This window comes from Eptesicus fuscus, chromosome 9 (genome assembly GCF_027574615.1).
Source record: "Eptesicus fuscus isolate TK198812 chromosome 9, DD_ASM_mEF_20220401, whole genome shotgun sequence".
NCBI classification, from domain to species: domain Eukaryota; kingdom Metazoa; phylum Chordata; class Mammalia; order Chiroptera; family Vespertilionidae; genus Eptesicus; species Eptesicus fuscus.
The window spans coordinates 75,596,619-75,623,315 of record NC_072481.1 but is presented as its reverse complement, the minus strand read 5'-3'; the positions used below and the strand labels follow the sequence as shown (position 1 = coordinate 75,623,315).

The 26,697-nt window shown below is 39.4% G+C and overlaps 1 protein-coding gene across 3 annotated transcripts in view; it reads left to right on the top strand.

Annotated features, from left to right (window-relative positions):
• CDKAL1 (CDK5 regulatory subunit associated protein 1 like 1) overlaps positions 1-26,697 on the top strand; it is a 654,128-nt gene that overhangs the window by 191,191 nt on the left and 436,240 nt on the right. For all 3 annotated transcript variants that reach the window (XM_008146133.3, XM_028152333.2, XM_054721432.1), the window contains one exon: positions 23,259-23,307. In XM_008146133.3, the coding sequence (XP_008144355.2) occupies positions 23,259-23,307 (49 nt within the window). The remainder of the gene's footprint in view (positions 1-23,258; positions 23,308-26,697) is intronic.

Sequence of the window (26,697 nt, the reverse complement as noted above, 5' to 3'; positions counted from 1 at the left end):
TAATTATTCTTAATTGTTGGATATCGGTATTTTCTGGTTTTTAGGAAATATACATCACACATTAATACTCACAAAGTGGTTTGTATTTTAATTTAAAATCAGTGTATTGTGAAAAGTCTCCAAAAGCTGAATCACACTATCAATAGAAATGATTTACAGTTTAATTTTATTTTTAGTATTTATTATTTAACTATAAGATTATTCTTTGTCAACGTTGTTTTATATAGCATGTTTTCTGTAACAGCAATATGACATCTATCATAACTGACTCTATATAAAAATTATGTCCACAGAACCAAAAACTTCAGGGAAAAAAATCTGGAATAGGAAACCAAAATAATCTAAAGTTGGTATGTGGAGAGACTGTTTCTGAATAGAATGTTAGAATTGTTACAAAATCAGAAACCTTCTGAAATAAAATGAGCTACATTGAAATAAAAAAATGAGTTATATTGGTTTATACAAAGGAAAAACAATTCTGAAGTGTGAAAAAATATGAAGATGTTTAAATTCAGTGATTTTGGAAACTATTTCTAGGAGGGTGTTTGGAATTGTATTGCACATTTGATTTACAGACTGGATGAAAACTGTTATTCCTTCACAGAATTTCCCTCACAGAATTTCTCTGATAGAGGGTGTTAATAGAGGAGGAAGGAAGAACAGCTGTAACTGCATTCTGTGCTTTCACCTCCTGCTGGGATTTGTCTCTGTCACCCCACAATTCAGGGAGGATGTGTCAGTTCTGCTGACCAAGTGATTGAAATAAAAAGCTGCCTTTAGGTGGGCATCAGTGGGTGAGCAAGCTACTTATTGCACACCTGAGTTAAAAAGACATACTACCCCATGTTTGCAAATGCTCATAGCATTTGAGAAGAGATTTGATAAGTAAGAAGGATACCATTGTAACATGTTAATTTCCATCAATATCAACCTTTAGAAATGGGGCTTTTAATGTGTTTTCATAATCAGAGATAGCAATGTGGTGAGGGTACATAATAATTGGTGATTTGACCCCTGGGCCTTTTTCATTGTCTGTCTTGCTGCCTCCTGAAACTATCCAGTTGTGATTAATATTATTTGTGTGGTGGTGCCCGGAAAGGAAATGAAGTAAAACCTGTCAACTTCTAGGTCCAGACCTGGCTTTGGTGGCAGTAACCTTCTCCCATCCTAGAGCACAGAGGTGTCTAATTTTTTTCACATTGGGAGAGGAGAAAGAAAAGAGAAAAACTGAAACAATTTTCCTAGAATGATTAAGTAAAGTTTTTATTTTCTGTCTAAAATTATGTATTTGTAGGTAACCAATCAAAATCTTTTAAATTTTTTCACTATTGGAACATTTTGACTTACAGTGAAATATTTTATTTCTCCTTTGGCAGATAGTTATGGTTAGCCATCCACCTTGGAATGAATTTTCATGCAGTGTCATCTTCTTCCTATTATTTTCTACTAGGGGCCCAGTGCATGAATTCGTGCACCTTGAAAGGAACTGTGGGCCGCAAGGCTGCAGTGGGCACAGGGGCGGGTCTTGACCCTACTTCGTGCCCCCACCTGGCCCCTCTCGCCATGGCCCCTCGTCCCCTGTCTGCCTGTAACCCTGCTCCCACTGCCACCGCTCCTACGTGCTCACGGTGCCAGCCCTGTTCGCACCCGCTGATGGTGTAGAGCTATTGGGGCCAGCTCCAGTAGCAGGTGTGAGCAGGGCCGGCGCCATCCGTGTGTGCGAGCAGTGGCTGCTGCCTGAATCGCCCTTCAGGAGCATGGGGAGATGGAGAAGCCCTGAGGGGAGATTGGGAATGGTACTGGGTGCCGGCAGCGGGTGCGAGCGGGGCCGGTGTTGGCAGAAGGTGCGAGTGCCGGATAGGACTGTGGCATGCAGGAGCAAAGAATTTTCAGTAACCACCAGAGGCTCGCCCCGATGACAGCGGCCGGCGCCCCATCTTTGTCTAGTGCCCCCGCTCACCTGTTCCACCATTCCGCCGCAGCCAATGCCTGCCATTTTCTGCACTCTGCCGCCTGCTGCTGATACGCGCCATGTTCTGCGCGTGCCCCCTTTTGGTCAGCACATGTCATAGCGACTGGTTGTTCGGTTGTTCTGCTGTTCGGTCTATTTGCGTATTAGGGTTTTATATATATAGATTATGTTTAATTTGGCTACTGGTGTCTAACTGTAGGTAGTAATGTCATGATCTTGTGATTGTACCTATTGAATATTCCTCTCCTTTTCTTCAGCTCATTTGTTGGCAGGCAAGTTTCTTTTAGAACAACCAGAAAGCAATTGTTCTCTGATAAAGTCTGGTAGAAAACAAAAATAGTAGGTTTCAGGACTCAGAAAGTTTGGCTTCAGATCCTGGGGCTGCTGTATCTTCTTATTTCCTTTCAGAAGTACATACTGAGTGCCTACTATGTGCAAGGTACTGTTCTGGGTGGTAGGAATGCAGCAGTCTGTAAAATCAGAGATCCCTGTCTTCATAGAGCTTACATTCCAGTTTTGGGTGAGACATCTGGTTTGAGGCTAGATTATTTCCAGCCTCCTAGAGACTATTGTGGGATGGGCCCTAGACTACAGGGAGATTGATTAGTTGGGAAATTCTCTGTAAGGCTCTGATGGAAATACACTTTGTGTTCATTGGTTAGGAGTTGTGTTCAGGATATATGGGTGAAATAGTATTTATTCTCTTGAGTCTTTCTTAGGCTATTTCTCAATTATTGCAATAGCCTTTATTAATAGGCATGACATTTATTAGAAAGGTGGGGTTTTTACTGTTACAGGAAAGCATGTTTACAAAACCTGTACATCCTATCCTATATAATAAAGAGGGAATATGCAAATTCACCGTCACTCCACCACAAAGATGGCTGTGCCCACAGTGAAGACGGGGGTTTGTAACACAAGATGGCTGCACCCACAGCGGAGGCCAAGTTCCCATAATGAGCCTTAACAAGCAATCAACAGGGACCTGAGGCTGCGCACCCCCTACCCCCATGGGGCTTGACAGGGGATCTCAGGCTGCGCCCCCCACCGGCAGGGCTTGACGGAGGACCTGAGACCTTGCCCCCTGTCCTGGCACCAGGCCAGGGGACCTGATGCTGCGCCCCTCGCCCTGGCGCCAGGCCAGGGGACCTGAGGCCACACCCCCTGCCTGGCAGGGCTTGATGGGGGATTTCAAGGTGCGCCCCCACCCCGGTGCTGGGTTGGGGGACCTCAGGCTGCTCCCCCGCCGCGGTGCCAGGCCAGGGGACCCCAGGCTGCACCCTCCACCCTGTTGCCAGGCCAGGGGACCTCAGGTCACGCCCCCCGCCCCAGTGCTGGGTCGGGGGACCTCAGGCCGCACTCCCTACCCCGGCACTGGGCCAGGGGACTTGAGGCCGCACCCCCCACCTGGCAGGGCTTGACGGGGGACCTCAAGGTGTGCCCCCTGCCCCAGTGCTGGGCTGGAGGACCTCAGGCTGCTCCCCTCGCCCTGGGCCGGGGGACCTCAGGCTGTGCCCCCTGCCCAGCAGGGATTGACGGGGGACCTGAGGCTGCACCTCCCGCCCATCAGGGCTTGATGGGGTCCTCAGGCCATGCCCCGACCTGGCGGAGCTTGGCAGGTGATCTCAAGGCATGCCCCCCGCCTTGGCCAGGGCTGCGGGACCTCAGGCCACGCCCCCTGCCCCAGCACCGGGCCAGGGGACCTGAGGCTGTGCCCCCCGCTTGGTGGGGCTTGACAAGGGTGGGACCGGCTGGGTCTGGATCTAGCCTAATTGGGGGGGGGGGCCTGGGTCTGGGTGTCATGATTTTGAGGCGCACATGGGTGGGTGGGGACTTGACTCTGGGTCCCGTGGTGCGCTCCAGACTCTGACAAGAGGAAGATTTTCATATACATTTTACTAATTTTCTTTCATCTCTGACACTTCTAGAGAAAGGGCAGATAGCAATATTAAAATATTTCCTCTAATTAATCCCCTTTTAATGTGCACCAATTTTGTGCACCGGGCCACTAGTTTTGTATAAATTTCTCTGTGCTAATAAACAAGGACTGCATTTGAACTTGATCTTGGTATTGGTTCATTAGGCTTATCTTTGTAGTAATTGTATAATTTCTCTAGAAATCCTAAATAAATTGCAAATTAATGCATGCACTGTAACATTCTAAAACATGCATTTCACAGCAGAATATATGCTGTTGAAAATTTGTAGATGATAAAACTTCCTGATGTGCAATCTGTGAGCCCTGCAAACAGGTGCATTTTCTTTGGAGAGCTGAACAAAAATGTGGCTTAACACAAGTGTCCATTTATCTCAGGGCCTATAACTTGGTTGATTTGCAGTGGATTAAACATCTTTTCAGGAATGCTGCTCTGATTCTGAAAAGTCAAGTAGCATGATGACCATTTCAAATGTAAACACTTTAATTTTGAAAATTTTTATGTATAATTATAATTAAAGCAGCATTTGAAAGAGGCTATGTTTGAGAATTTTTCTGTTATATACCATATTGTAAAAGTGAAACAATGTCACAATAATAATGGCATTGATATTGAGTGCAAAGCTTGAGAAACTGTGCCATTCCTGTTTTTCACAACTTCATGTCTCCTAATATTTCTTCTTTTGATATTATATTTGTTTTTAACTTTTAGTTATCAAAAAATGCAGTATCATAACAGAATGACATATACATTTAAAAGCCCATTCATGTATATACCTTCCTAGATCTGTTATCTTTTTAAAGGCCTCTTCTAATGCATTTACCTATATATGTACACATTTTTCACCTACTGAATTGTAAAATAAGAGTAGTTAAATTGAATCAGGAGCTAGATTACATAGGTTCATATCCCTGCTGCACCACTTAGTAGCTGTTCGTTCGGCCTTGTGTAAGTTACTTATCCTCTCTGTGCCTCAGTTTCCTCATTTGTAGAACAGAGATAATAATAGAACCTGAGTTTTGTAAGGGTTAAATGAGGTAATACCTGTAATGTGTTTAGCATGCATAGTTAAGTGATTCAGTATTAGCTTTTTAAAAAACATTGATTCATTTACTAGTAGAATTGAGCATGGGAATGAAGCTATGTGGAATCCACTACGTGCCTAGAATGAAACTATTTGCTAGAGAAATAGAGCTGAATAAAACATATCTGGGTGGTGGTTTGATGAATGGAGAAAGGGCTTTTGAACAGCAACATCAGCATGTCTAAGGAAAAGCTTGGGTGTTTAAGAATGCCTGGAAGGGAGAAGGAGTGTAACTTGGAGGCAGTAGTTTTAAGAAGCGTAGTTTGGAGTAGTGCAGGTGAGTAATAGAGTAGTGCAGGTGAAGAGGTGGAGTTTACATTCAGTGTAATGCTTAACTCAGACTCAACAGGAGAGGGTGAAGGACTGGGTGGTGGTTAGAAATGGTGTAATCTAGCAGTTATTTTTGTATGCCATTTATTTATTAACTCTTAATTATTTTCTTATAAGTTATTAATAGTAATCTATTTTCTTATTTTAAGTCAGATTTATTGAGGTATGATTAGCATACAGTGAAATTTGCCTGCAATGAATTTTAACAAATGCATACTGTTGTGTAAGTACCACCCAAATTAAGATCTAGAACATTTCCCTTGCATTAGAAAGTTCCATTGTGTTCTTTTGTACTCAGTCCCATCCCCCGACCAAACACACATACTCACAGTCCTCAGCAGTGACTGTTCTGATTTCTGCCCCTATAGTTTTGCCTCTTTCAGAATGTCATATAAATGGAATTGTATATTACCTGTTTCTAGCTTTTTTTCACTTAGCATAGTATAGTCAGTATTCATCCATGTTGTTGTAATTGTTAATCACCACTTTTTTATTGCCGAGAATTATGTCACTGTGTGATGAACCACAGTTTGTTCATCTGTTCACCAGTTGGTGGAAATTTGTGTTGTTTCTAGTTTTTGGCTATTAAAAATAAAACTCCTATAAACATTCATAGATAGGTCTTTGTATGGGTATGTTTGCATTACCTTGGGTAAATCCTAGGAATGGCATTGTATGGTCACCTGGTAAGCATCTGCTCAACTTTTTTTTTGTTTTTTTTTTGTTAAGCCTCACCCAAGGATATTTTTTTTCCTTTGAATTTTATAGAAAGTGGAAGGGGTGGGGGTAGAAAAGAGAGAAGCATCCATATGAGAGAGACACGTCGATTGGTTGCCTCCAGCACGCGCCCCGACTGGGGCTGGGGATCAAGCCTGCAACCGAGGTACGTGCCCTTGACGGAATTGAACCCGAGACTTTTCAGTCCAGGGCTGGTGCTCTAACCACTGAGAAAAACCAGCTGGGGCCATCTGCTTAACCTTTTAAGAAACTGCTGAAGTATTTCCTCCAGCATTTCCACTTTCTTCACACTCTTACCAAAATTTGGTATTGCCAGTTTTTCAGTGTTAGCAATTGTACTGAGTATGTAGGGGTCTGAATTTGCTTTTCTCTGTTGACTAGTGCTGTTGAGCATATTTTTGTGTGATTATCTGCTATCCATGTCTTTGGCAAAGTGTTCAAATCTTTTACTAATGCCCCCCCCCCTTTTTTTTTTTGGAACTTGAGTTAGGAAACTTTCTTAGGTAGAACAACACACAAAATGAAACTATTTCTTAGGACATGAAATAAAAGAAATTAATAAATTGGACTTCATCAAAATGAGATACGTTTGCCTTTCAGAAGATGCTATTAAGAAAAACAAAAGACAAGCCATGGACTGGGAGAAAATATTTGCAAAACACAGAGCTCCTAAAAGGGTTTGTATACAGAATATATAAGGGACTCCTACAACTCAACAGTAGAAAAATCAGTCTATTTCAGCTTGAAGAAAAGATTTGTCTCTCTTTTTATCATCGTTTGTCATTGTCTTTCAAATTTTTGGTGTAGTAGAAAGCTTGAATATTTTGTCGGGGAGGCATAAGTGGGTAATTTCTTTTATGGTTTCAAAACTTAAAAGTTATGTTCCCAGGACCTAGGAGCAGGTCTGATAAAATATCCTATTCCTCTAAATCTGTTTTTAAAAACTGTTGTTTAAAGAATGGAAATGAGCCAAAATCGGTTTGGCTCAGTGGATAGATAGAGCGTCGGCCTGCGGACTGGAAGGTCCCAGGTTCGATTCCGGTCAAGGGCATATACCTTGGTTGCGGGCACATCCCCATTAGGGGGTGTGCAGGAGGCAGCTGGTCGATGTTTCTTTCTCATCGACGTTTCTAGCTCTCTGTCCCTCTCCCTTCCTCCCTGTAAAAATCAATTATATATATATGTAATGGAAATGATTTATTCAACTCTTCACTCTACTTGCAGTTTACTATGAAGGACACTTACAGGCTCTATAAAGCCAGAGATTTTTCCTTGCTATTATTTTACATTTCACATTACTTTCCGTACTCAGTACAGTGTCTGACTCAATATTTGTTGAGGAAATGTTGGTTAAATATAATGTATGCATACATTTTACTTAATTTTTCCATATTGTTCCTAGCTATTCCAGCAGCATTTGTTTTTTAATTTTTCCTTTCCCTCTTTTATGATGCTAACTACCATGAGTTTGTTTGTTAATTGCTATATTTGTTTCATAAGCCCCATAACAAATTACCATAAACACAGTTGTTTAGAACAACACATATTTTGGAGATCACAAGTTGGACATGGGTTTTACTGGACTAAAGTCACGACAGTGGTGCATTCTTTCCTGGATGCTCTAGGGGAGAGTCCTTGTTCTTCCTTTTTCCAGCTTTTAGAGGCCACTCACATTCTTTGACTTGTGGCTTCCTCCCAACCTAAGGGAATAATGCCTTTAAGGACTCCTGGGAATAGATGTGGCCCATTGGATAATCTAGGCCCGTGGTCGGCAAACTGCGGCTCATGAGCCACATGCGGCTCTTTGGCCCCTTGAGTGTGGCTCTTCCACAAAATACCACAGCCTGGGTGAGTCTATTTTGAAGAAGTGGGATTAGAAGAAGTTTAAGTTTAAAAAATTTGGCTCTCAAAAGAAATTTCAATCGTTGTACTGTTGATATTTGGCTCTGTTGACTAATGAGTTTGCCGACCACTGATCTAGGCTGATCTCATCATCTCAAGGTCCTTAGTTACATCTGAAAAATGCATTTGCCATGTCAGGTAACCTAGTCACTGTTTCTGAGGTTAGGACGTCTGAACATTTTGGGGAGGACACTATTCTGCCTGCTACATATAGCGTGCTTATTAGTTCATGTTTTACATCTCTCATGTATATTTCTGTTTTAGTTCTAATATTACTGTTTTTAACCTTAGTATCACTTCAAAAATAACTTTTTACTTTATAACATGCCCTATTATTTAATATGATGATATGCTGATGTTCCAAATATTGTTTCTCTATATAACTGAGTTTAGCATGTTGAATTTTCTTAAAAATGTTTAAAGATTTTTTTCCCATATAGAAAGTTTTATTAGTATTTTAATTGGATTTATGAGAAAGAAGTTCCTGGTACTGATACTCATTTTGCTGGCATCATCTGGCCTGGCCTCATCTTTCAATTAGTAATTTTTATCTCTTACTAAGTGTTAGTCACTCACTGGTACCATTCAGATAGAAAATATGCTTTTAGCCATGTGTGGAATGTACTGTCATATAATTTTTGATGAAAAGGCTGTTTCTACTATTGGGGAAGAATTTTTCTCAGGGAAGAGATGAAAGAAGATGAAAGGAGATGAGAAAGTTTTGTTCAAAGAGTTAAACCCCATGTAGCATAGCATCAAGTGCTCTTTTGTTTAGTTCATTAGCAAATTGTTCACAGACTTGTGAATTCAGGAAATCTTTCATCTAGTAGAGTTAAAGATATTGTTAGTTTGGTGACTGCTATGGATTTCCCCAAATTGAAGAGATGTGGAAATTGAGCTCTCTTCCAATACTAGTAAATATTATTTTTAGAGGTAAGGACTTTTCTTAACAGCTTGGAGAAAAATTTTTGGAGAGAAATATTTAGAGAGAAAAATATTTTTATGGAGAAGCCAGTACTGAACTTTAACCTGTTAGATGCTGATTATTGGATCAATCTTTCATTATTGTAAAAGTGAAAAATTTGAACAAACACATGATAGAAAAGGCTCTTTATGTGTATTGTTCTTATAGAAATAGAAACTTTTTTTTTTAAAGGTTGGTAGAGTTTTTAGGTAGTTTTAAAGTTTTGGTCTGATATTTCTTTTTTTTAAAAAAAGTGTATTTCTTTATTGATTTCAGAGAGGAAGGGAGAAGGAGAGAGAGATAGAAACATCAATGATGAGAGAGAATCATTGATCGGCTGCCTCCTGCACGCTCCCTACTGGGGATCAAGCCCGCAACCCAGGCCTATGCCCTAGGCAGGAATCGAACCTGGGACCCTTCAGTCTGCAGGCTGATGCTCTATCCACTGAGCCAAGTCAGCTAGGGCGGTCTGATATTTCTTAATTAGAATGATGACAAGTTGCCCTAATTTATTTATATACAATCAAAATTAAGAGAGCTAATGAGAAAGTTCCTTTGCATCTAGTTTTATGTGTATATTTAATGTAGATACACTCTTACTCGTGAAAGGATTTGAGGTGTATTGGGATACAATCAAGGGATAGTAAAACCCCAGCCCGATTCAGTTAAGTATAAAAAGACTCACAACAGGGAACAGAGAAATGTGGATAAAGAGTAGTCTTTGCACATTTTCCATAGGATTAGCCACAGCAATGCTGTTAAGATTGCTCTTTAACCCTCTGGTGACTTCCTTTTGCTAGTAGAATAAAATCTAAAATGCATAGCATGAACTATAAGGTCTCATATACAGGGGGTGGGCAAAAGTAGGTCTGCAGTTGTTCATATGAAAAACAATATAATACAAGAATCAATAATACAAGAATAAAGTGTGTGTTTCACATACAACTAAAACCTACTTTTGCCCACCCCTGATACCTTCCCTTCATTGTCTGACTCCATCTCCTTCCACTCTGCACCTCACTTCCCATCATTTCTCTTTTATGTGTTCTTTCCCCAGGAGGTTCATGTTGATGCTTCTATCTTAGGGTCCTGGTCCCAGGATTAATGTTACCTACTCCAAGGTTTACCTGGACCACTGTTGCAAAATTGCTCTCTCCACCTCCTGCCACTCCCAGATTTATTTTTCCTTTTTTAAAATTTACTTTTTTCTTCATAGCCTCTGTCATGATAGGATAGGAACATTTTCAGTTATTTACATGTTTGTCTCCATGATTAAAATATAAGTTCTATAAAGTAGGGATGTGGTATTTTTCATCATTATATCCCCAATTCCTAGAATAGTTGGTAGTTAATAGATATTTGTCAAGGGAATGCGTGCATGCCAGTGGTGATGTGTGGGGAGAGTTTGGGGGAATAGTTGTTGCCTGGGTCTCTTGAAAGTCCAGGTTCATTGGCTAGCATTCTGTGATCATTTAGTAATGGCCTTCATGTATATAGGAAAAGGGAGATTCATGAAATGTGTCACCGATGTGCCATTCCTAGATGAGATCTACTAGGCAAGAATTGAGTTGGATATTCCTGCACTTCAGTTCCCTAACCCTCAGGAGTACGGTAATGTTTAGCCTAGGAATGTTCTGAGGCTTAATGAGATAGTGCATGTGTTGTGTTATCACAGAGCCTGCCCTAGGACATAGTAATTGCTTAAGAAATGTTAGCTATCACTGTGTTATTCCCAGTCATCAACTTATCTAGCTACGGGTTGTTAAGACAAAAAGATACTTCAAGTATACTAAAGCAGAACCTCTGCAGAATAGTATCAGTTTGCTCCCTGACTGACCTTTTTTTTTTTAGCCAACTTGGCAAAATTGTGTTTGGGATATGTATTACTTCCTAGGGCTGCCTTTACAAATTATCACAAACTTGGGGCCAATTTAGCCATACTCCAGAGTTCCACTTTCCAGTGTGATTGTTAGTAGCCACACATGACTATTTAAATTAATCAAAGTTAAAATTTAGTTCCTCAGTCACAGTAGCCACATTTCAAATACCCAGTAAGTGTGGCTACCATGGTGGACAACACACAGCATATAATCATTTCCATCACCGTAGAAAATGCTTTTTGATAGCACTGCTCTAAACAATAGGGAATTTCTGAATAGCACTTTTGTTTGCTTTAGATGACTTTCTATAGGTTTGTTTCTTCAATATATGTTTAGTTATAAATGTGGAGTGGTTCATAATAGCTGAATAAAATATTTTTTATGGATTTCTTTTAAAAGTTCTACAGCAGAATGACTCATTAATATTATTCATGAATTGTTTATTCACCAACTCCTTTTTTCATTGTGGAGAACATATGGAGTCAGTAATAGAACATACTGCATGTCTTTTTTTTCTGTATATTTATAACTAAGTGCCTGGAGGACACAAGATACTGTTTTATTTATTTTATTTGAATTATATGCCAGAGACTAAGCTCTTGTGTATTGAGGGCTACAATTTATAGTATTAATTAAGAACAGCTTTTCTTTTATTCCCAGAAAGAATTCAGTGTATTCCTTCTTACTGTATGTGAATCTGGAGTTTGTTCTTTCTCTCAGATTGTTTTATCTTCTCTACTTGTCTCTCATCCCATGCTTTTTATTTTGCTTCCTAACTTCTCCCTCTTCCATTTAACTCCCACTCTTCTCTGTCTTTTCTGTCTCCCCTTCTTTTTTCCCTCCCTATCATCCATTCCTCCAATTTCATCCTTACAAAAAATGGAAATGATACAATATTTTCAGAAAATGCTTGTTTGTAATCAAATACTTTAAAATCTTTTTCTTCAAATTTGGTAGACCCTTATTTTTAAAGTTTTGGAGCTTCCTCATATCACCAGTGATTAAATAATCACATGTGGCCAGTATTTATTTTTCTGCCACAAGGCAAATGTAATCAATTACTTTTACTATAAATCAGAGGTTATATTTTGAGCTGCATACATTCGTGCATATTCTATGAGACCATCAGAGTAAAAGAATATCTCTGTTAGACATGCACATGTATTTCACTTAAAAACTTTTTTTTATTTTGATGTAATTTTATATTCACAGAAAAGCTGCAAAAATAATTACCATATACTCATTACCCAGATTCCCCAAATGTTAATTTTTAACAAATTTGGTAATTCTCTTTTTATATATACACATTTTTTTTTCCTGATTCTTTTTTATCCTCACCCGAGGAGTACATGCTTAGAGAGAGGGAGGAGGGAGAGTGAGGGGAGGGAAGGAGGGACCATATTCATATCTTGCAGTTGTCCCAATAATGTCCTTAATAGGAAAAGAATCCAGATCCAAAGCTGCATTCAGCTGTCAGGTCTCTAGTCTTCTTTGATTTGGAACATTTTCTTAGTTTTTCATTGAGTTTCATGACCTTTACATTACAACATTTGACTACCCTCAACACTTTTTTGGTAATAAGAGCTTTTTATTTTTTTGGTAATATAATTCACAAACCATACAATTTTACCATTTCAGATGCTTAATTCAGTGTTTTTTAGTGCAGTCACAGAGTTATGTGACCATTACCACCATCAATTTTAGAATATCTTCCATCACTCCAAAGGAAACTCTATACTCCTTAGCGGTTTCTTCCATTTCTTTCACCACCTATCCATAGGCAATTACTAATCTACTTTGTTTTTGAAGATTTTCCTATTCTGGCCATTTCATATACATGGAATAATTTATTATTTGACTTTTTTAGTCTGGCTTCTTTTACTTAGCATAATATTTTAGCATATTTTAATACTTCTTTCTCTTTTATAGTATAACTAGCGACCCATTGCAGGAATATTCCTGCAAGACTTCCTGCAGGCCACGGCCACCTGTCCCGCCCCACCACCTCTCCCGCTGTGGCGGGCGGGGCGGGTGGAATGCCCCCCCGCCCGTCCCGCCCACCCAACCCAGCCCACGGCCACTGCGGTCTCCGAGGCTGCGCGCTCTGCTACCACCGCAGGGTGACCTGCTGCGCCCACCTCCCCCACTGCCTCCTGCTGCCGCCGCCTCCGTGGCCGCGCGTGCCACTGCTGCGCACCTCTCCCCGCCGCTGTGCGCACCTCGCCCCGCCCAGCATGCACTGCCAGTGCTTTCCCTCCAGCAGCCACTGCCACCTTGCTTTACACTTTCTCGCTCTCTTCCTCCGTGTATGCAAATTCCATCTTTGTTGGGTTAATTTACATACTCACTCTGATTGGCTGGTGGGTGTGGCTTTGTGGGTGTGGCTTGTGTAGCAGAGTGATGGTTAATTTGCATATTACTCTTTTATTAGATAGGATGATATTTCATTGTATTTATATGCCACTTTTATCTGTCAGTTGATGGGACTTTTGGTTGTTGCTATTAGGAATAATGCTGCTATGAACATTTGTCTACAAGCTTTTGTGTGGAAATATGTTTTTATTTCTCTTGGAAATGTACTATCTAGGTTTGGAATTACTGGATCATATGTTAATTTCACGTTTAAGCATTTGAGAATCTGCCAGATTGTTTCCCAAAGCAATTGCACCAATTTACTATTTCTACTAGCAATGTCTGAGTGTTCCAATTTCTCCCTATTCTTGTCCACCTTGTTATTGTCTTTTTTTTTTAAGAGAGGAGAGAGATATAAATAGAGAGATGGTGCGTTAGTGATAGAGATAGATAGATAGATAGATAGATAGATAGATAGATAGATAAATAGATAGATAGATAGATAGGGAAAAACACATTGATCGGTTGCCTCCTATATGCACCCCGACTGGGGATCAAACCTGCACCCTGGGATGCCCTGACCGGGAATCGAACCCATGACTTTTTGGTGCATGGGACAATGCTCCAACCAACTGAGCCCTGTCAGCCAGGGCTCGCCTTTCTTTTAATTATAGCCATCCTAGTGCATATGAAGTGGTATTTCATTATGTTAAATATACATAACATTATATTTATAATTTTAACCGATTTTAAGTATACTGTTCAGTGTCCTTAAGTACATTCACACTCTTCTGCAACCATCACCACCATCTATTTTCAGGTTTTTCTCTTTCTAAACTGAAAATCTTTATTCATTAAACAATAACTCCCCATTCCTACATAATGGTTTTGATTTGCATTTTCTGGTTGGCAGATGATATTAAGTATCTTTTCCTGTGCTTATCATTTCTGTATCTTCCTTAGAGAAGTGTGTACTCATCTATTTTGCCTATTTTTAAATGGTGTATTGTCTTTGTATTATTGAGTTGTAGTTCTTTATATATTTTATATACAAGGCCCTTGACAAATATATAATTTACAAAAATGTTCTCTTATTTTCTGTGTTGTCTTGTGACTTTCCTAATGTTGTCCTTTGATGCACCAAGAGGTTTTAACTTTGATGATGTATAATTTACCTTCTGTTATTGTTACTCATTGTTTGGGTGTAATATATAAGAAACCATTGTCTACTCCACGGTTTATCTAGATTTATGGCTGTTTTCTTCTAAGAATTTTATAGTTTTAGTTTAACCTCAACTTCTTCATCTTTAACTGCTTCCTCCACATGTTATTCTGAGTCTTCTCTAGGGATAGGGCTGCTTCTTCAGTCCATGTGCTGCCAGACTGGGAGCAGTGTTCCCTTTGAGCTATTTGTCTCCATATATTAGCATTTTTGTTTCATCATTGAAAAATCTCATAATTCATTCCTTTTATTCTCTATCTTCTGTCCTCAAATGATGTCTTAATCATTCAACCAAATTCATTGGGAAATTTGGCCAACTCTCCCTCATCCTACCCATGTCTCTGATATCATGGGCAGTCTGAATGTCCTTGTGTCATGTCTCACCAGCACTCTAACCTCTCACTTCCTTCTCAACTCTAATGCTTATCACCTTCATGCTGTTTCAGCAACTTGTTCTAATGACCAGAACTTGGACCTTGCTGGTCTTTAAAATTACTAAATGCCTATATCTGTACTCTTGATGATAAACTTCCATATTCTTCATTTTTTCTTACCTTCCTTCCTCTTCCTACTCTCCTTTTTATTTCCTCCTCCTTTTCCACAGCCCTCAGCCATTTCATTTCTCATTTCTGGTTCTACTTCTTTCTCAATCTAACCTATTCTCCAAACTTACTCTTATCCAAAATGCATAATTTCCTTTCTTCCATTTCCTTCAATCCATCCTATGAGTTAGTGTTGTTTCCCCAGGCCTTTGAACTATCCTGGTTAGATGTTCAATGAATGATGGCTGAATGGATGACTGAGTGATAGACTGACCAAACCTTGGATCAATCCATTTATCTAACTGCTTGGCTCCTATACAAGAATTTCTGGGTCCTAGGAAAAATTACAGCTGTACATGGAATCATTGTTAAAAATTTATCATCTCTAATTTCTACTGGTATTGCAATAATGCCTGGTAATTTTTACGTGTCTCTAGTCATCACTTTTTAAACAGGTTTTAAACTTTCAAACAGATATTCTATTTATCATTATTATTATTGTTTAACTAGAGGCCCAATGCACAAAATTTGTGCAAGGGCCTTGGCCCTGGCCCCTGCCCCTGGGGGCCTCTGCCACCTCTTCCACGGCCCCCCTCCCCCCTGCTGTGGCTTATTAGCTTATTACGCTTTTATTATTATAGACCTTTATTGCTGAAAGTATTGCAGATGTCCTTTTTTTCCCCATTGATTCCCCCCATTCCCGCCCCCCCCCCCGCCTCGGCCTTTCCTGCACTATTATCTGTGTCCAAGGGTTATGCATATATGCATATAAGTTCTCTGATTAATCTCTCTTCACCCCCCCTACCCCCCACATTTCCTAAACATTCAGTTCATTAATATTTAACAACTAGGGTCCCAGTGCATGAATTCGTGCACCTTGAAAGGAACTGTGGGCTGGGAGGCTGTGGTGGGCACAGGGATGGGTCTTGGCCCATCCTCTGTGCCCCCGCCCGGCCCATCTCGTTGGGCAGCCACACTCCTGTCACCGCTGCTCCCGCATGCTGACGGTGCGAAGCGATTGGGGCCGACGCCAGCAGCGGTGCAAGCAGGGCCAGTGCCATCAGTGGGTGTGAGTGGCAGCTGCTGCCCTGATCATCCCTCAGGAGCAATGGGAGGTGGAGAAGCCCTCAGGGGCACTTGGGGCTGGCAGCCGCTGCTTGCACCCACTGATGGCGCCGAGTGATCAGGACCGGTGCCGGGCACTGGCAGTGGGTGTGAGCAGCGGCTCTGGTGCCAGCAGCGGGTGCGAGCGGGGTTGGTGCCAGCAGCAGGTGTGAGTGCTGGGTGGGACCACGGTGTGCGGGAGCAAAGAATTTTCAGTAACCACCAGAGGCTCACCCCAATGACAGCTACTGGTGCCCCACCTTGATCTGGCACCCCCGCTCACCTGCTCCACCATCCTGCTGCGGCCGACACCTGCCATGTTCCACGTGCGCCCCCTGGTGATCAGCGCTCGTCATAGTGACTGGTTGTTTGGTTGTTCACCATTCCGTCTATTTGCATATTAGGGTTTTATATATATAGATATGATTTCTCACCCATAGCAGATGAACTTGGTTCTTACTCTACTGAGACGATGGAGGCCAACAGGTGGAAAACTTGTTTAGCATTACCCTTGACTTCAGTGAGAGTACTAGCAACCGTTCCCATGCTTTTCTGCTAACTGTTGTTTCAGATGATGACAACGTGGCCCCTCTTCCATGCTGGGCTTGTGTCTCCACCTGTGCTTTGAATCTTACCCTTTCCATCTCAAGTTACTTGTTCTATCAATTATTTCTTCTATTTTCAACTACTTTTTTCTTATTGTCTTTCTCCTTTCAGCCTCTAACTCCCACTAAATGACTGACTGACTGACTGACTGACTGAATGAATGAATGAATGAATGAAAGAGAAATATGTTAACCTAAACCAAAATATACATACACTCAATTTCTTCTCGCTGCCAGGAGTTCTCTTTCTTTTTCCCTTTCCCAGCATTTTGAAACAGTAATCTAGGTTAGCTGTTACCATTTTCTTTATTTTTTTTTCACTCATAGTTGACATATAATATTATATTATATAACTTATGAAGTGATCACCCAACCCTTTTCTTATTCAAGATTCATTGCTACTGAATTCCCTGCTTATCCTAAGGTCATCCACCCCCTCACTTTTAAATCAGGCATACCTATTTTAGTTTTTTTTAAAGTTATTTTTATAATATTATTATTATTATTTTTTAATTGTTTAGAGTATTACAAATAGTAGTACATTTGTCTCCTTTTTTTCCCCCCATTGACCTCCACCCGGCCTTCCCTACCCCCTGGCACATGCCCTCATCCCTTCACCTCCCAGTGTCTTGCGTCCATTATGCTTATATGCATGCATACAAGTAAGTCCTTCAGTTGGTCTCTTAATCCCACCCCCACCCCCCACCGCCAACCCTCCCGTGCCTTTCTGCTGTAGTTTGACAGTCAGTTCGATGCTTCTTTGCCTCTGTATCTATTTTTATTCATCAGTTTATAATGTTATTTATATTCCACAAATGAGTGAGATCATGTGGTATTTATCTTTCACTGATTGGCTTATTTCACTTAGCATAATGCTCTCCAGTTCCATACATGCTGTTGCGAATGGTAAGAATTCCTTCTTTTTTTTTTTTTTTTTTTACAGCAGCATAGTGTAGATGTACCACTGTTTTCTAATTTACTCATCTGCTGATGGGCACTTAGGCTGTTTCCAAATCTTAGCTATTGTAAATTGTGCTGTTATGAACATATGGGGGGTATGTGTGTGTGTGTGTATATGTGTGTGTGGGTGTGTGTGTATATATATATATATATATATCCTTTCTGATTGGTGTTTCTGTTTTCTTGGGATATATTCCTAGAATTGGTATTTCTGGGTCAAATGGCAGTTCCATTTTTAACTTTTTGAGGAAACTCCATACTGTTCTCCACAGTGGCTGCACCACTCTGCATTCCCACCAGCAGTGAAGGAGGGTTCCTTTTTCTCCCCATCCTCTCCAGCACTTGTCCTTTGTTGATTTGTTGATGATAGCTATTCTGGCAGGTGTGAGCTGGTACCTCATTGTTCTTTTGATTTGCACCTCTCAGATGATTAGTGACTTTGAGCATGTTTTCATATGTCTCTTGGCATTCTGTATGTCCTCTTTCAAAAAGTCTCTATTTAGGTCCTTTGCTCATTTTTTGATTGGGTTGTTTATCTTCCTTTTGTTAAGTTGTATGAGTTCCCTGTAAAGGTTGGAGATTAAACCCTTATCAGAGATAACATAGGCAAATATGTTCTCCCATGCAGTGGGCTTTCTTGTTTTTTTTGTTTTTTTTTTTGATGGTTTCTTTTGCTGTGCAGAAGCTTTTTATTTTGATGAAGTCCCATTTGTTTATTTTCTCCTTAGTTTCCATTGCCCTAGGAGCTGTATCGGTAAAGATATTGCTACTACAAATGTCTGCTATTTTGGTGCCTATGGCTTCTTCTAAGATTTTTATGGTTTCCCATCTTATGTTTAATCCTTTAGTCATTTTGAGTTTCCTTCCTTCTGCTCACTCTGGGCATTTTTGTGTATGGTGTAAGTTGGTGGTCTGGTTTCATTTTTTTTTTTTTTAAATATCTGTCCCAAATTTTCCAAACACCATTTATTGAACGGACTGTCTTGACTCCATGTATGTTCTTGCCTCCTTTGTCAAATATTAATTGAGCATAATGGTTTGTGTCAATTTCTGGGTTCTCTGTTCTATTCCACTGGTCTATATGTCTGTTCTTGTGCCAGTACCAGGCAGTTTTGAGAACAGTGGCTTTGTAGTATAGCTTGATATCTGGTATTGTGATCCCTCCAACATTGTTCTTCTTTCTCAAGATTGCTGCAGCTATTTGGGGTCTTTTTAAATTCTAGATGAATTTTTGGAGAGTTTGTTCTAGGTCTTTAAAGTATGTTGTTGGTATTTTAATGGAGATTGCATTGAACTTATAGATTGCTTTGGGTAGTATGGTCTTTTTAATGATGTTGATTCTACCAATCCATGAACATGGTATATTCTTCCATTTGTTCATGTCTTCCTCAATCTCTTTTTTCAGCATCCTGAAATTTTCTGAGTACGGGTCCTTTATCTTCTTGGTTAAATTTATTCCTATGTTTCTTAATTTTTTGTTGTTGCAATGGTAAATGGGATTGCTTTTTTAGTTTCTCTTTCTATGAGTTCATTATTGGTGTATAGAAAAGCCATAGACTTCTGGGTGTTAATTTTGTATCCTGCCACATTGCCAAATTCATTTATTAAGTCTAGTAGTTTTTTGATGGAGTCTTTGTGATTTTCTATGTACGATATCATGTTATCTGCAAATAATAACAGTTTTACTTCTTTTACAATTTGGATGCCTTTTATTTCGTCTTCTTATCTGATCGCAATGGCTAGTACTTCCAGTACTGTTTCGAACAGGAGTGGTAAGAGTGGGCATCCCTGTCTAGTTCCTGTTCTTAGGGGAAATGGTTTTAGTTTTTGCTCATTGAGTATGATGTTGGCTGTGGGTTTGTCATATATGGCTTTTATTATGTTGAGATATGATCCTCCTATTCCCACCTTGCTGAGAGTTTTTATCAAGAAAGGGTGTTGGATTTTGTCAAAAGCTTTTTCTGCATCAATGGATATGATTATATGGTTTTTATCTCTCAGTTTGTTTATGTGGTATATCACGCTTATTGATTTGCGGATATTGTGTCATCCTTGCATCCCGGGAATAAATCCCACTTACTCATGGTGTATGATCTTTCTAATGTAATGTTGGGTTCGATTTGCTAGAATTTTGTTGAGAATTTTGGCATCTATGTTCACGAGGGCTATTGGCCTGTGATTCTCTTTCTTTGTGTTGTCTTTATCTGGTTTTGGGATTAGAGTGATGCTGACTTCTTAGAAAGAGCTTGGGAGTGTTCCTTCCTCTTGAAATTTTTGGAATAGTCTGAGGAGGATAGGTTTTATTTCTTCTTTGAATGTTTGATAAAACTCGCCTGTGAAGCTGTCTGTACCAGGGCTTTTGTTTGTTGGAATCTTTTTGATGACTGCTTCAATTTCCTCCATAGTTATCAGCATATTCAGATTTTTTTATTCCTCCTGGTTGTGTTTTGGAAGGTTGTATTTTTCTAGGAATATGTCCATTTCTTCTAGGTTGACTAGTTTGTTGGAGTTGAGTTGCTTATGGTATTTTTTTACGATGCTTCGTATTTCTATTGGGTCTATTATTATTTCGCCTCTTTCATTTCTGATTTTGTTTATTTGGGTCCTCTCTCTTTGCTTCTTGGTGAGCCTGGCTAGAGGTTCATCAATCTTGTTTATCCTTTCAAAGAACCAGCTCTTGATTTCATTGATCTTTTGTATTGTTTTTTCAGTCTCTATGTCATTTATTTCCGCTCTGATCTTTATTATTTCCTTCCTTCTGCTCACTCTGGGCTTTTCCTGTTGCTCTCTTTCTAATTCTTTAAGTTGCAGAGTTAGATGGTTTATTACCAGTTTTTTGAGGTAGGCCTGTAATGCTATAAACTTCCCTCTCAGGACTGCTTTCACTGTGTCCCGTAGAGTTTGGATTTTTGTGTTTTTATTGTTTTTTGTTTCCAGGATGTTTTTTATTTCTTCTATTTTAGTCATTATATTACTTGTTATCTTTGTAGCCATTGAAATTGTTGGCTACTTCCTCCTTTTTGAACTTTTTGTTATCCTGGCTTTGATCACATTCTTTAAGGAAACCACATCATTCTTTTAATAAAACTGAACCTAATGCTTCCAGTGGTTTCAGGTAGACACATCTCCAATAAAGTAGGTTTGTTTGGGACTAAAGATTCTACATTCTCTGACATTTACTTTGCCTTTGTCAGTTTCCCAACAGTTATTGCTTCTGCTTAACTAGTAGTAGGCTAAGTGGACAGAGGCAGAGCTGGATTTGAGTGTGTTCTCACAAGTCTTTTCTTATCTCCTAGAAGACACTTAAGGCAAAGGAATATTTTAAAGACATTTGCCATTGCATTTTTAGTAAAGTTGTGGTTTTTTTTTTTAAGGTTATTTTTTTGGTCTCAGTTGAGGTCATTGCAGCATTGTTGTATAGTGAAGATTAGAAATAACATAAAGACCCATTAATGGGACTGGATTAGTGTTTGTTATGGTATATAGTAGAGGCCCAGTGCACAAAACTCGTGCACAGGAAGGGTCCCTAGTGGTTGCCGGCTGCCTGCCAGGGTGCTTCCCTTCCCCCAGCTGCCTACTGCCGCCACTGCCACCACCGGCTGGGGTGGGGTGCCCCTCCTTTCCCCACCTGCCGCTGCCATCGATGCCCCCTTTTTGAACTCCCGGTCAAGGGGACAATTTGCATATTAGCCTTTTATTATATAGGATATACATGAGACACTGGACAGCTAGTAAAATGAATGAAGTAGGCCTATATACTGATGATGTATAGAAAAAAAATCAAGGACAGGTCTATTTTATATGTCATCTATTTATGTCTCATAACAAAAACAAAAATGGAAAAGAAAAAATTATAGAATATAAATATATTAGAGGCCCAATGCACGAAATTCATGAAAGAGTAGACCTTTCTTCCCCCGGCTGCAGGAACCATCTTCCTTCCAGCACATGGGACCTGGGCTTCCCTCTGGCTGCTGGCAGGCACCTGGGACCTGGGCTTCCCCCTGGCCACCGGCAGGCACCCGGGACCCAGGCTTCCCTCTGGCTGCTGGCAGGCACCTGTGACCTGGGCTTCTCTCACAGACCCGGCTTCATCTGGAAGGTGCTCGGAAGGACATCCGGTCTAATTAGCATACTATGCATTTATTATTATAGATTAGATCCCTTTATGCATGGTTTTGCTTTCTGCAGTTTCAGTTACTTGTGGTTAAACACTGAATATTAAATAGAAATTTCCAGAAATAAACAACTCTTATTGTGTGGTGCTTGAATAAATCTCATGACGTCCTTCGCTTTTCTACTCTGTGCCCTCTGGGATGTGAATCATCTCTTTGTCCATAGTATTCATGCTGTATATGCCACCCACCCTCTAGTCATTTATTATTGGTTACTGTTGTTAATCTCTTATTGTGCCTAATTTATAACTTAAACTTAATTATAGGTATATGTGTGTAGGAAAAGACAACATATATGGGATTTGTTACTATCTTTGATTTTAAGTACCCATTGAGGGTGGTCTTGGAACATATATCTCATGGATAAAGGGGGGCTACTCTATAAAGTGTGAGGCAAATGTAGGACAAATCAAGGACAGGTCTATTCATATGGAAAGTAATACAATAATTAATAAGTAATAATACAGTAATTAACTCTTTCATCCGCCCTGCATATAAATGTTTAGTACTTGGAAATGTCTTGGTATCTACTCATCAGATAATTATGAGTGATTCATCTGAGGAGTGGAAATGGAGCATGGAGGATGTGATGGGTTACTTTATTTCTGCTTTATATTTCTGTTTTGTTTGAATTTGTTCTGTGAAAAAATTTCTTTCGTAATAAAACAATGAACTGGATATCAATTTATGATCTAAGTTAACTTTCTCTATTCCTTTAGCTTCTCGGACTACAATCTTTGCTTTTGCCACTTTCTGTCTAAACTCCAGCCACTCTCACTCTGTCTCCCTAGTGGGCGTCTTCTAATCTAACCCTACTTATCCTCAAGAAGCATTCCTGGGTACTCAGTCAGATTTTATTACCTTTCCTCTGTGATCTCCTGATGCCCTGGGAAATCTTTCTTAGTCACTCATGTCTAGGGCAGGAGCTGTTATTATTTGACTTTGTAGTCCATGGGCTTGAGCACAGTACCCAGCACAGGATAGAAATTCATTAAAAGGGTTTCAGTGTTAAACTAATAAAACAGAGAATTTGGGGTCAATCCTCTTAATATCAGCCTGTCCTTTTGTGTGGGTTGTCATTTTTTTTGAAGCTCTGTGTGAAGAGACATGTTTTAATTAATATATAGTTATATATATTAATTAAAACATATATAATTAATATATATGTTTATATCTCAGGACTTTAGTTTATATCTCAGGACTTTTTGAGTTTATGTTGATAAGCTCTTCTAACAACTCCAGGAAGTTTATTTAAATGGAGTATGATTTCTTTAATTGTCATTAGAGGACAGGAGAGTGATAATTTCATATTTCATTGTAACAAAACCTCAATATAGAATATTTTTTATAATACTATCAAATGCATTAATTAAAGAAAACCTGCATTCGTGGGCTTAGAAAGTATGTAACATTGATTCAAGCGGAAGGATAAACAAATTAATATTTCTTCTTTGGGTAACCTGCTTGTCTAACAGTTTGTTTTCTTTCCAGGTTCAACAGATAGATCGTGTAGTAGAAGTTGTGGAGGAAACAATTAAAGGTAATTCTTGAAAGAAAGATAAGCAAAGGTATATCTTGTATATAAAACTGCCTGACGGAGGTAAACCTGGAGGGGGTACAGAGACGGTGGACAGGACAGACGAGCCCAGTTCCTCTCAGCTTGTTCCAAGAAGGAGGGCCAGTCACCATCTTCCATGGTTTCCATCTTCTTTGCTATTTCTTTATATTTTACTATTTTCTTCTTAGACATATTATAAAAAAGAGTCATCCACCATAGCAGTCTCCTATTCCTTCATCTCAGGTGTTGCAATGATGTTTGAGGCTTTAAAGCATCTGAGGTATATATTTATAAAAATACTACTTAGTTAACATTTTTTGAGCATCTTTGTGAAAATTTTTGCTTTAGATTAAAATTTTGTCCCCGGCTGCTTCATGCATTGACTGATCCCATATAAGAGACATATAGTTGATTAGCTTATAAGGGAGTTAGTTCATAGTTCTTTTATTTTCTTTATTTTTATTTTTAATTGAATTTATTGGTTAATAAAATTATATAGGTTTCAAGTGTATAATATACATCATCTGTATATCGTATTGTATGTTCACCACCCCAAGACAAATCTCCTTATATCTCTGTTTATCTCCCCTTTATCCTTTTCTATCCCTCCAACCCCCTTCCCTCTGGTAATCACCATACTGTTCTCTGTATCTGTTTGCTGTTTTTTTTCTTTTGCTTAATCCCTTCACCCTTTAACCCAGAACCCTTCCCCACTCCTCTCTGGTAGCTGTCAGCCTGTTCTCTGCCTATGGGTCTGTTTCTCTTTTGTTTGTTAGTTTATAAGTGACATCATGTATATTTGCCTTTCTCTGGCTGGATTATTTCACTTAGTATAATAATCTCCAGGTCCATCCATGCTTTCACAAAGGGTCAGATTTTCTTCTTTTTGATGGCAGAGTATTGCAACAGCTTTTTTATTCAGTCATCTACTTACGGGAACTTGGGCTACTTCCAAACCTTGGCCATTGTAAATAGCGCTACAACACAGGGGAGCATATATTCCTTCAAACTAGTGTTTTGGTTTCCTAAAGTGTAATTTTTGTAGTTTCACTAGAAAATAGAATCATTCTTTGCTTATTTTATCAGCCAATGTTCTTTGAAACAGATTTTTATTTGTGTCAGTGATAAATAAGCCATTTTTAATTCTGTAGTTTAATTCATAAATATTTGTAGCTTCTTTTTCCTCAGTTAGATTAGCACAAATGAAACTGGTAATAGGATATTGAAATATTAAGTTAAATGAATTGAAGTTCTCACTTAAATTTTTACTATGTTTCTTGTAATGAGAAATTTACTTAAAAAAACACAACAAAACCAAATATATTGCTTTCCTCAAGTTGAAATTTTTTAAAACCACATTTTTTTTCTGCTGGCATTTATTTGCTACCTTCCACATGCTGTGATTAATGCTTATTAATTTTGAATCTTTGATTTATTAAAAGATTGATAACCACAGAAGATGAGAATGAGACTGTACCTTAATCTTTTCTTGAAATTCCAAAATAAAATGAAATGTCATGATTACAGATTTTTAGCAGTGATAATTTGAATGTTTTCTTTAAACTGTACCTCACTCTTTCTTGGAGAATTCAGAAGTACTATCATTTATTGAGCACTTAGAGTGTCACAGGCACTGTGCTAAGCACTTAACCTGCATTAAGTCATTTAATCTTCATGAAGTCCTGTGAAGTGAGGTGGGTATAAATATCATTCTCATTTTTCAGATGAAGAATGTGAGACACAGGCCCTATGGCTGGTAAGTGGCAGAGTTAGGATTTGAATCAGTTCTGGCTCTATGGTGCTGTGACGGCTCTGCTCTCTCCCACTGCTTTATGCTTGATCGGCTTGTTAAAGGAGGGCTTCAGGGTATCTGAGCAAATTGTTGCCTTATTTATCCTCCGTTTGAGTACCAGGCGCATACTGTCCACTCAGTAATTTGTTAAAGGAGTTAATGGTAATGAAGGTAGCACAGAAGAAAATCTAGGCAGTGACCTTTTAGATCCAACACCCAAGGCATGATCCATGAAAGAAATAATTGATAAGCTAGACTTCATTAAAATTAAAAACTGCGTTGCAAAAGACACTATTAAGAGAATGAGAAGACAAGACACAGACTGTGAGAAATATATTTGGAAAAGACATATCTGATAAAGTATTCTTACCCAAAATATTCAAGAACTCTTAACGTTCAATAACAAAATAAGCAACCTGATTTTTAAAATGGGCCAACAACCTGAATAGAAAACTTCACAAAAGTACATATACAAATGGTGAATAAGCATATGAATTGATGATAAATATATGTCATTAGTCAGTTGGAAATTGAAACAACAATGAGCTACCACTGCCCACATATTAGAATGGCCAAAATCTGAAACACTGACAACACCAAATGCTGACGAGAATGTGGAGCCACAGGAACTCTCATTCATTGCTGTTAGGAATACAAAACACTTGGCAGTTTCTTACAAAACCAAACATACTCTTTCGATATGATCCAGCAGTTATACTCCTTGGTATTTAGCCAAAGAAGTTGGAAACGTATGTCCACACAAAAACCTGCACACAGATGTTTACAGCAGTTTTATTCAGATTGTAACAAATATACCACTCTTGTGGGGGATGTTGATAATGGGTGGGCTGTGTGTGTGTGTGTGTGTGTGTGTGTGCTGGAGGGAAAGGGGTGTATGGGAACTAAACCTAAAGCTGCTCTAAGAAAATAGTCTGTTAAAAAACAATGAATAGTAAATAACATGGTGCTCAGGAGGCTGCCAAATGGCTTGCAGATACATAATTTCTATAGGAAATCATAGGAGGTAAAGGTAAACTATGTTTTTTAATACTCACAACAATTCTGACACCAAATGTATATGTTTTCTACACTAAGCAATTCTGATATTAGCTACCCAGAGTTAGGGCAGATGTCATAGGCTAAGGCCTCTGTCTTACAAGACTGCCCACCACTTCAGTGGGCAAGTCCAGATTGTCACCTATACTTCTGACAGACCAATTATCAATCGGGTTTCTATGACCCCCTCCTTAGATTTGATAATTTGCTAGAACAGCTCAGAGAACTTAGGAAAGCCCTTTACTTACTATTACTGGTTTATTATAAAAGAGACAAGTCAGGAACACCCAAATGAAGAAATGCATAGGGCAGGGTGTGTGGAAAGGAATACAAAGCTTCTTTGCTCCCTGGGTGCACCACCCTCCCAGCACCCAAATGCTTTTACCAACTTGGAAGCTCTCCAAACCCCATCATTTTTTTTTTTCCTGGAAGCTACATTACATAGACATGATTGACTAAATCATTGCCCATTGGTGATTGAGCTTAATGTCCAGCCCCTCTCCCCTCTCTGGAGGTAGGGTCTG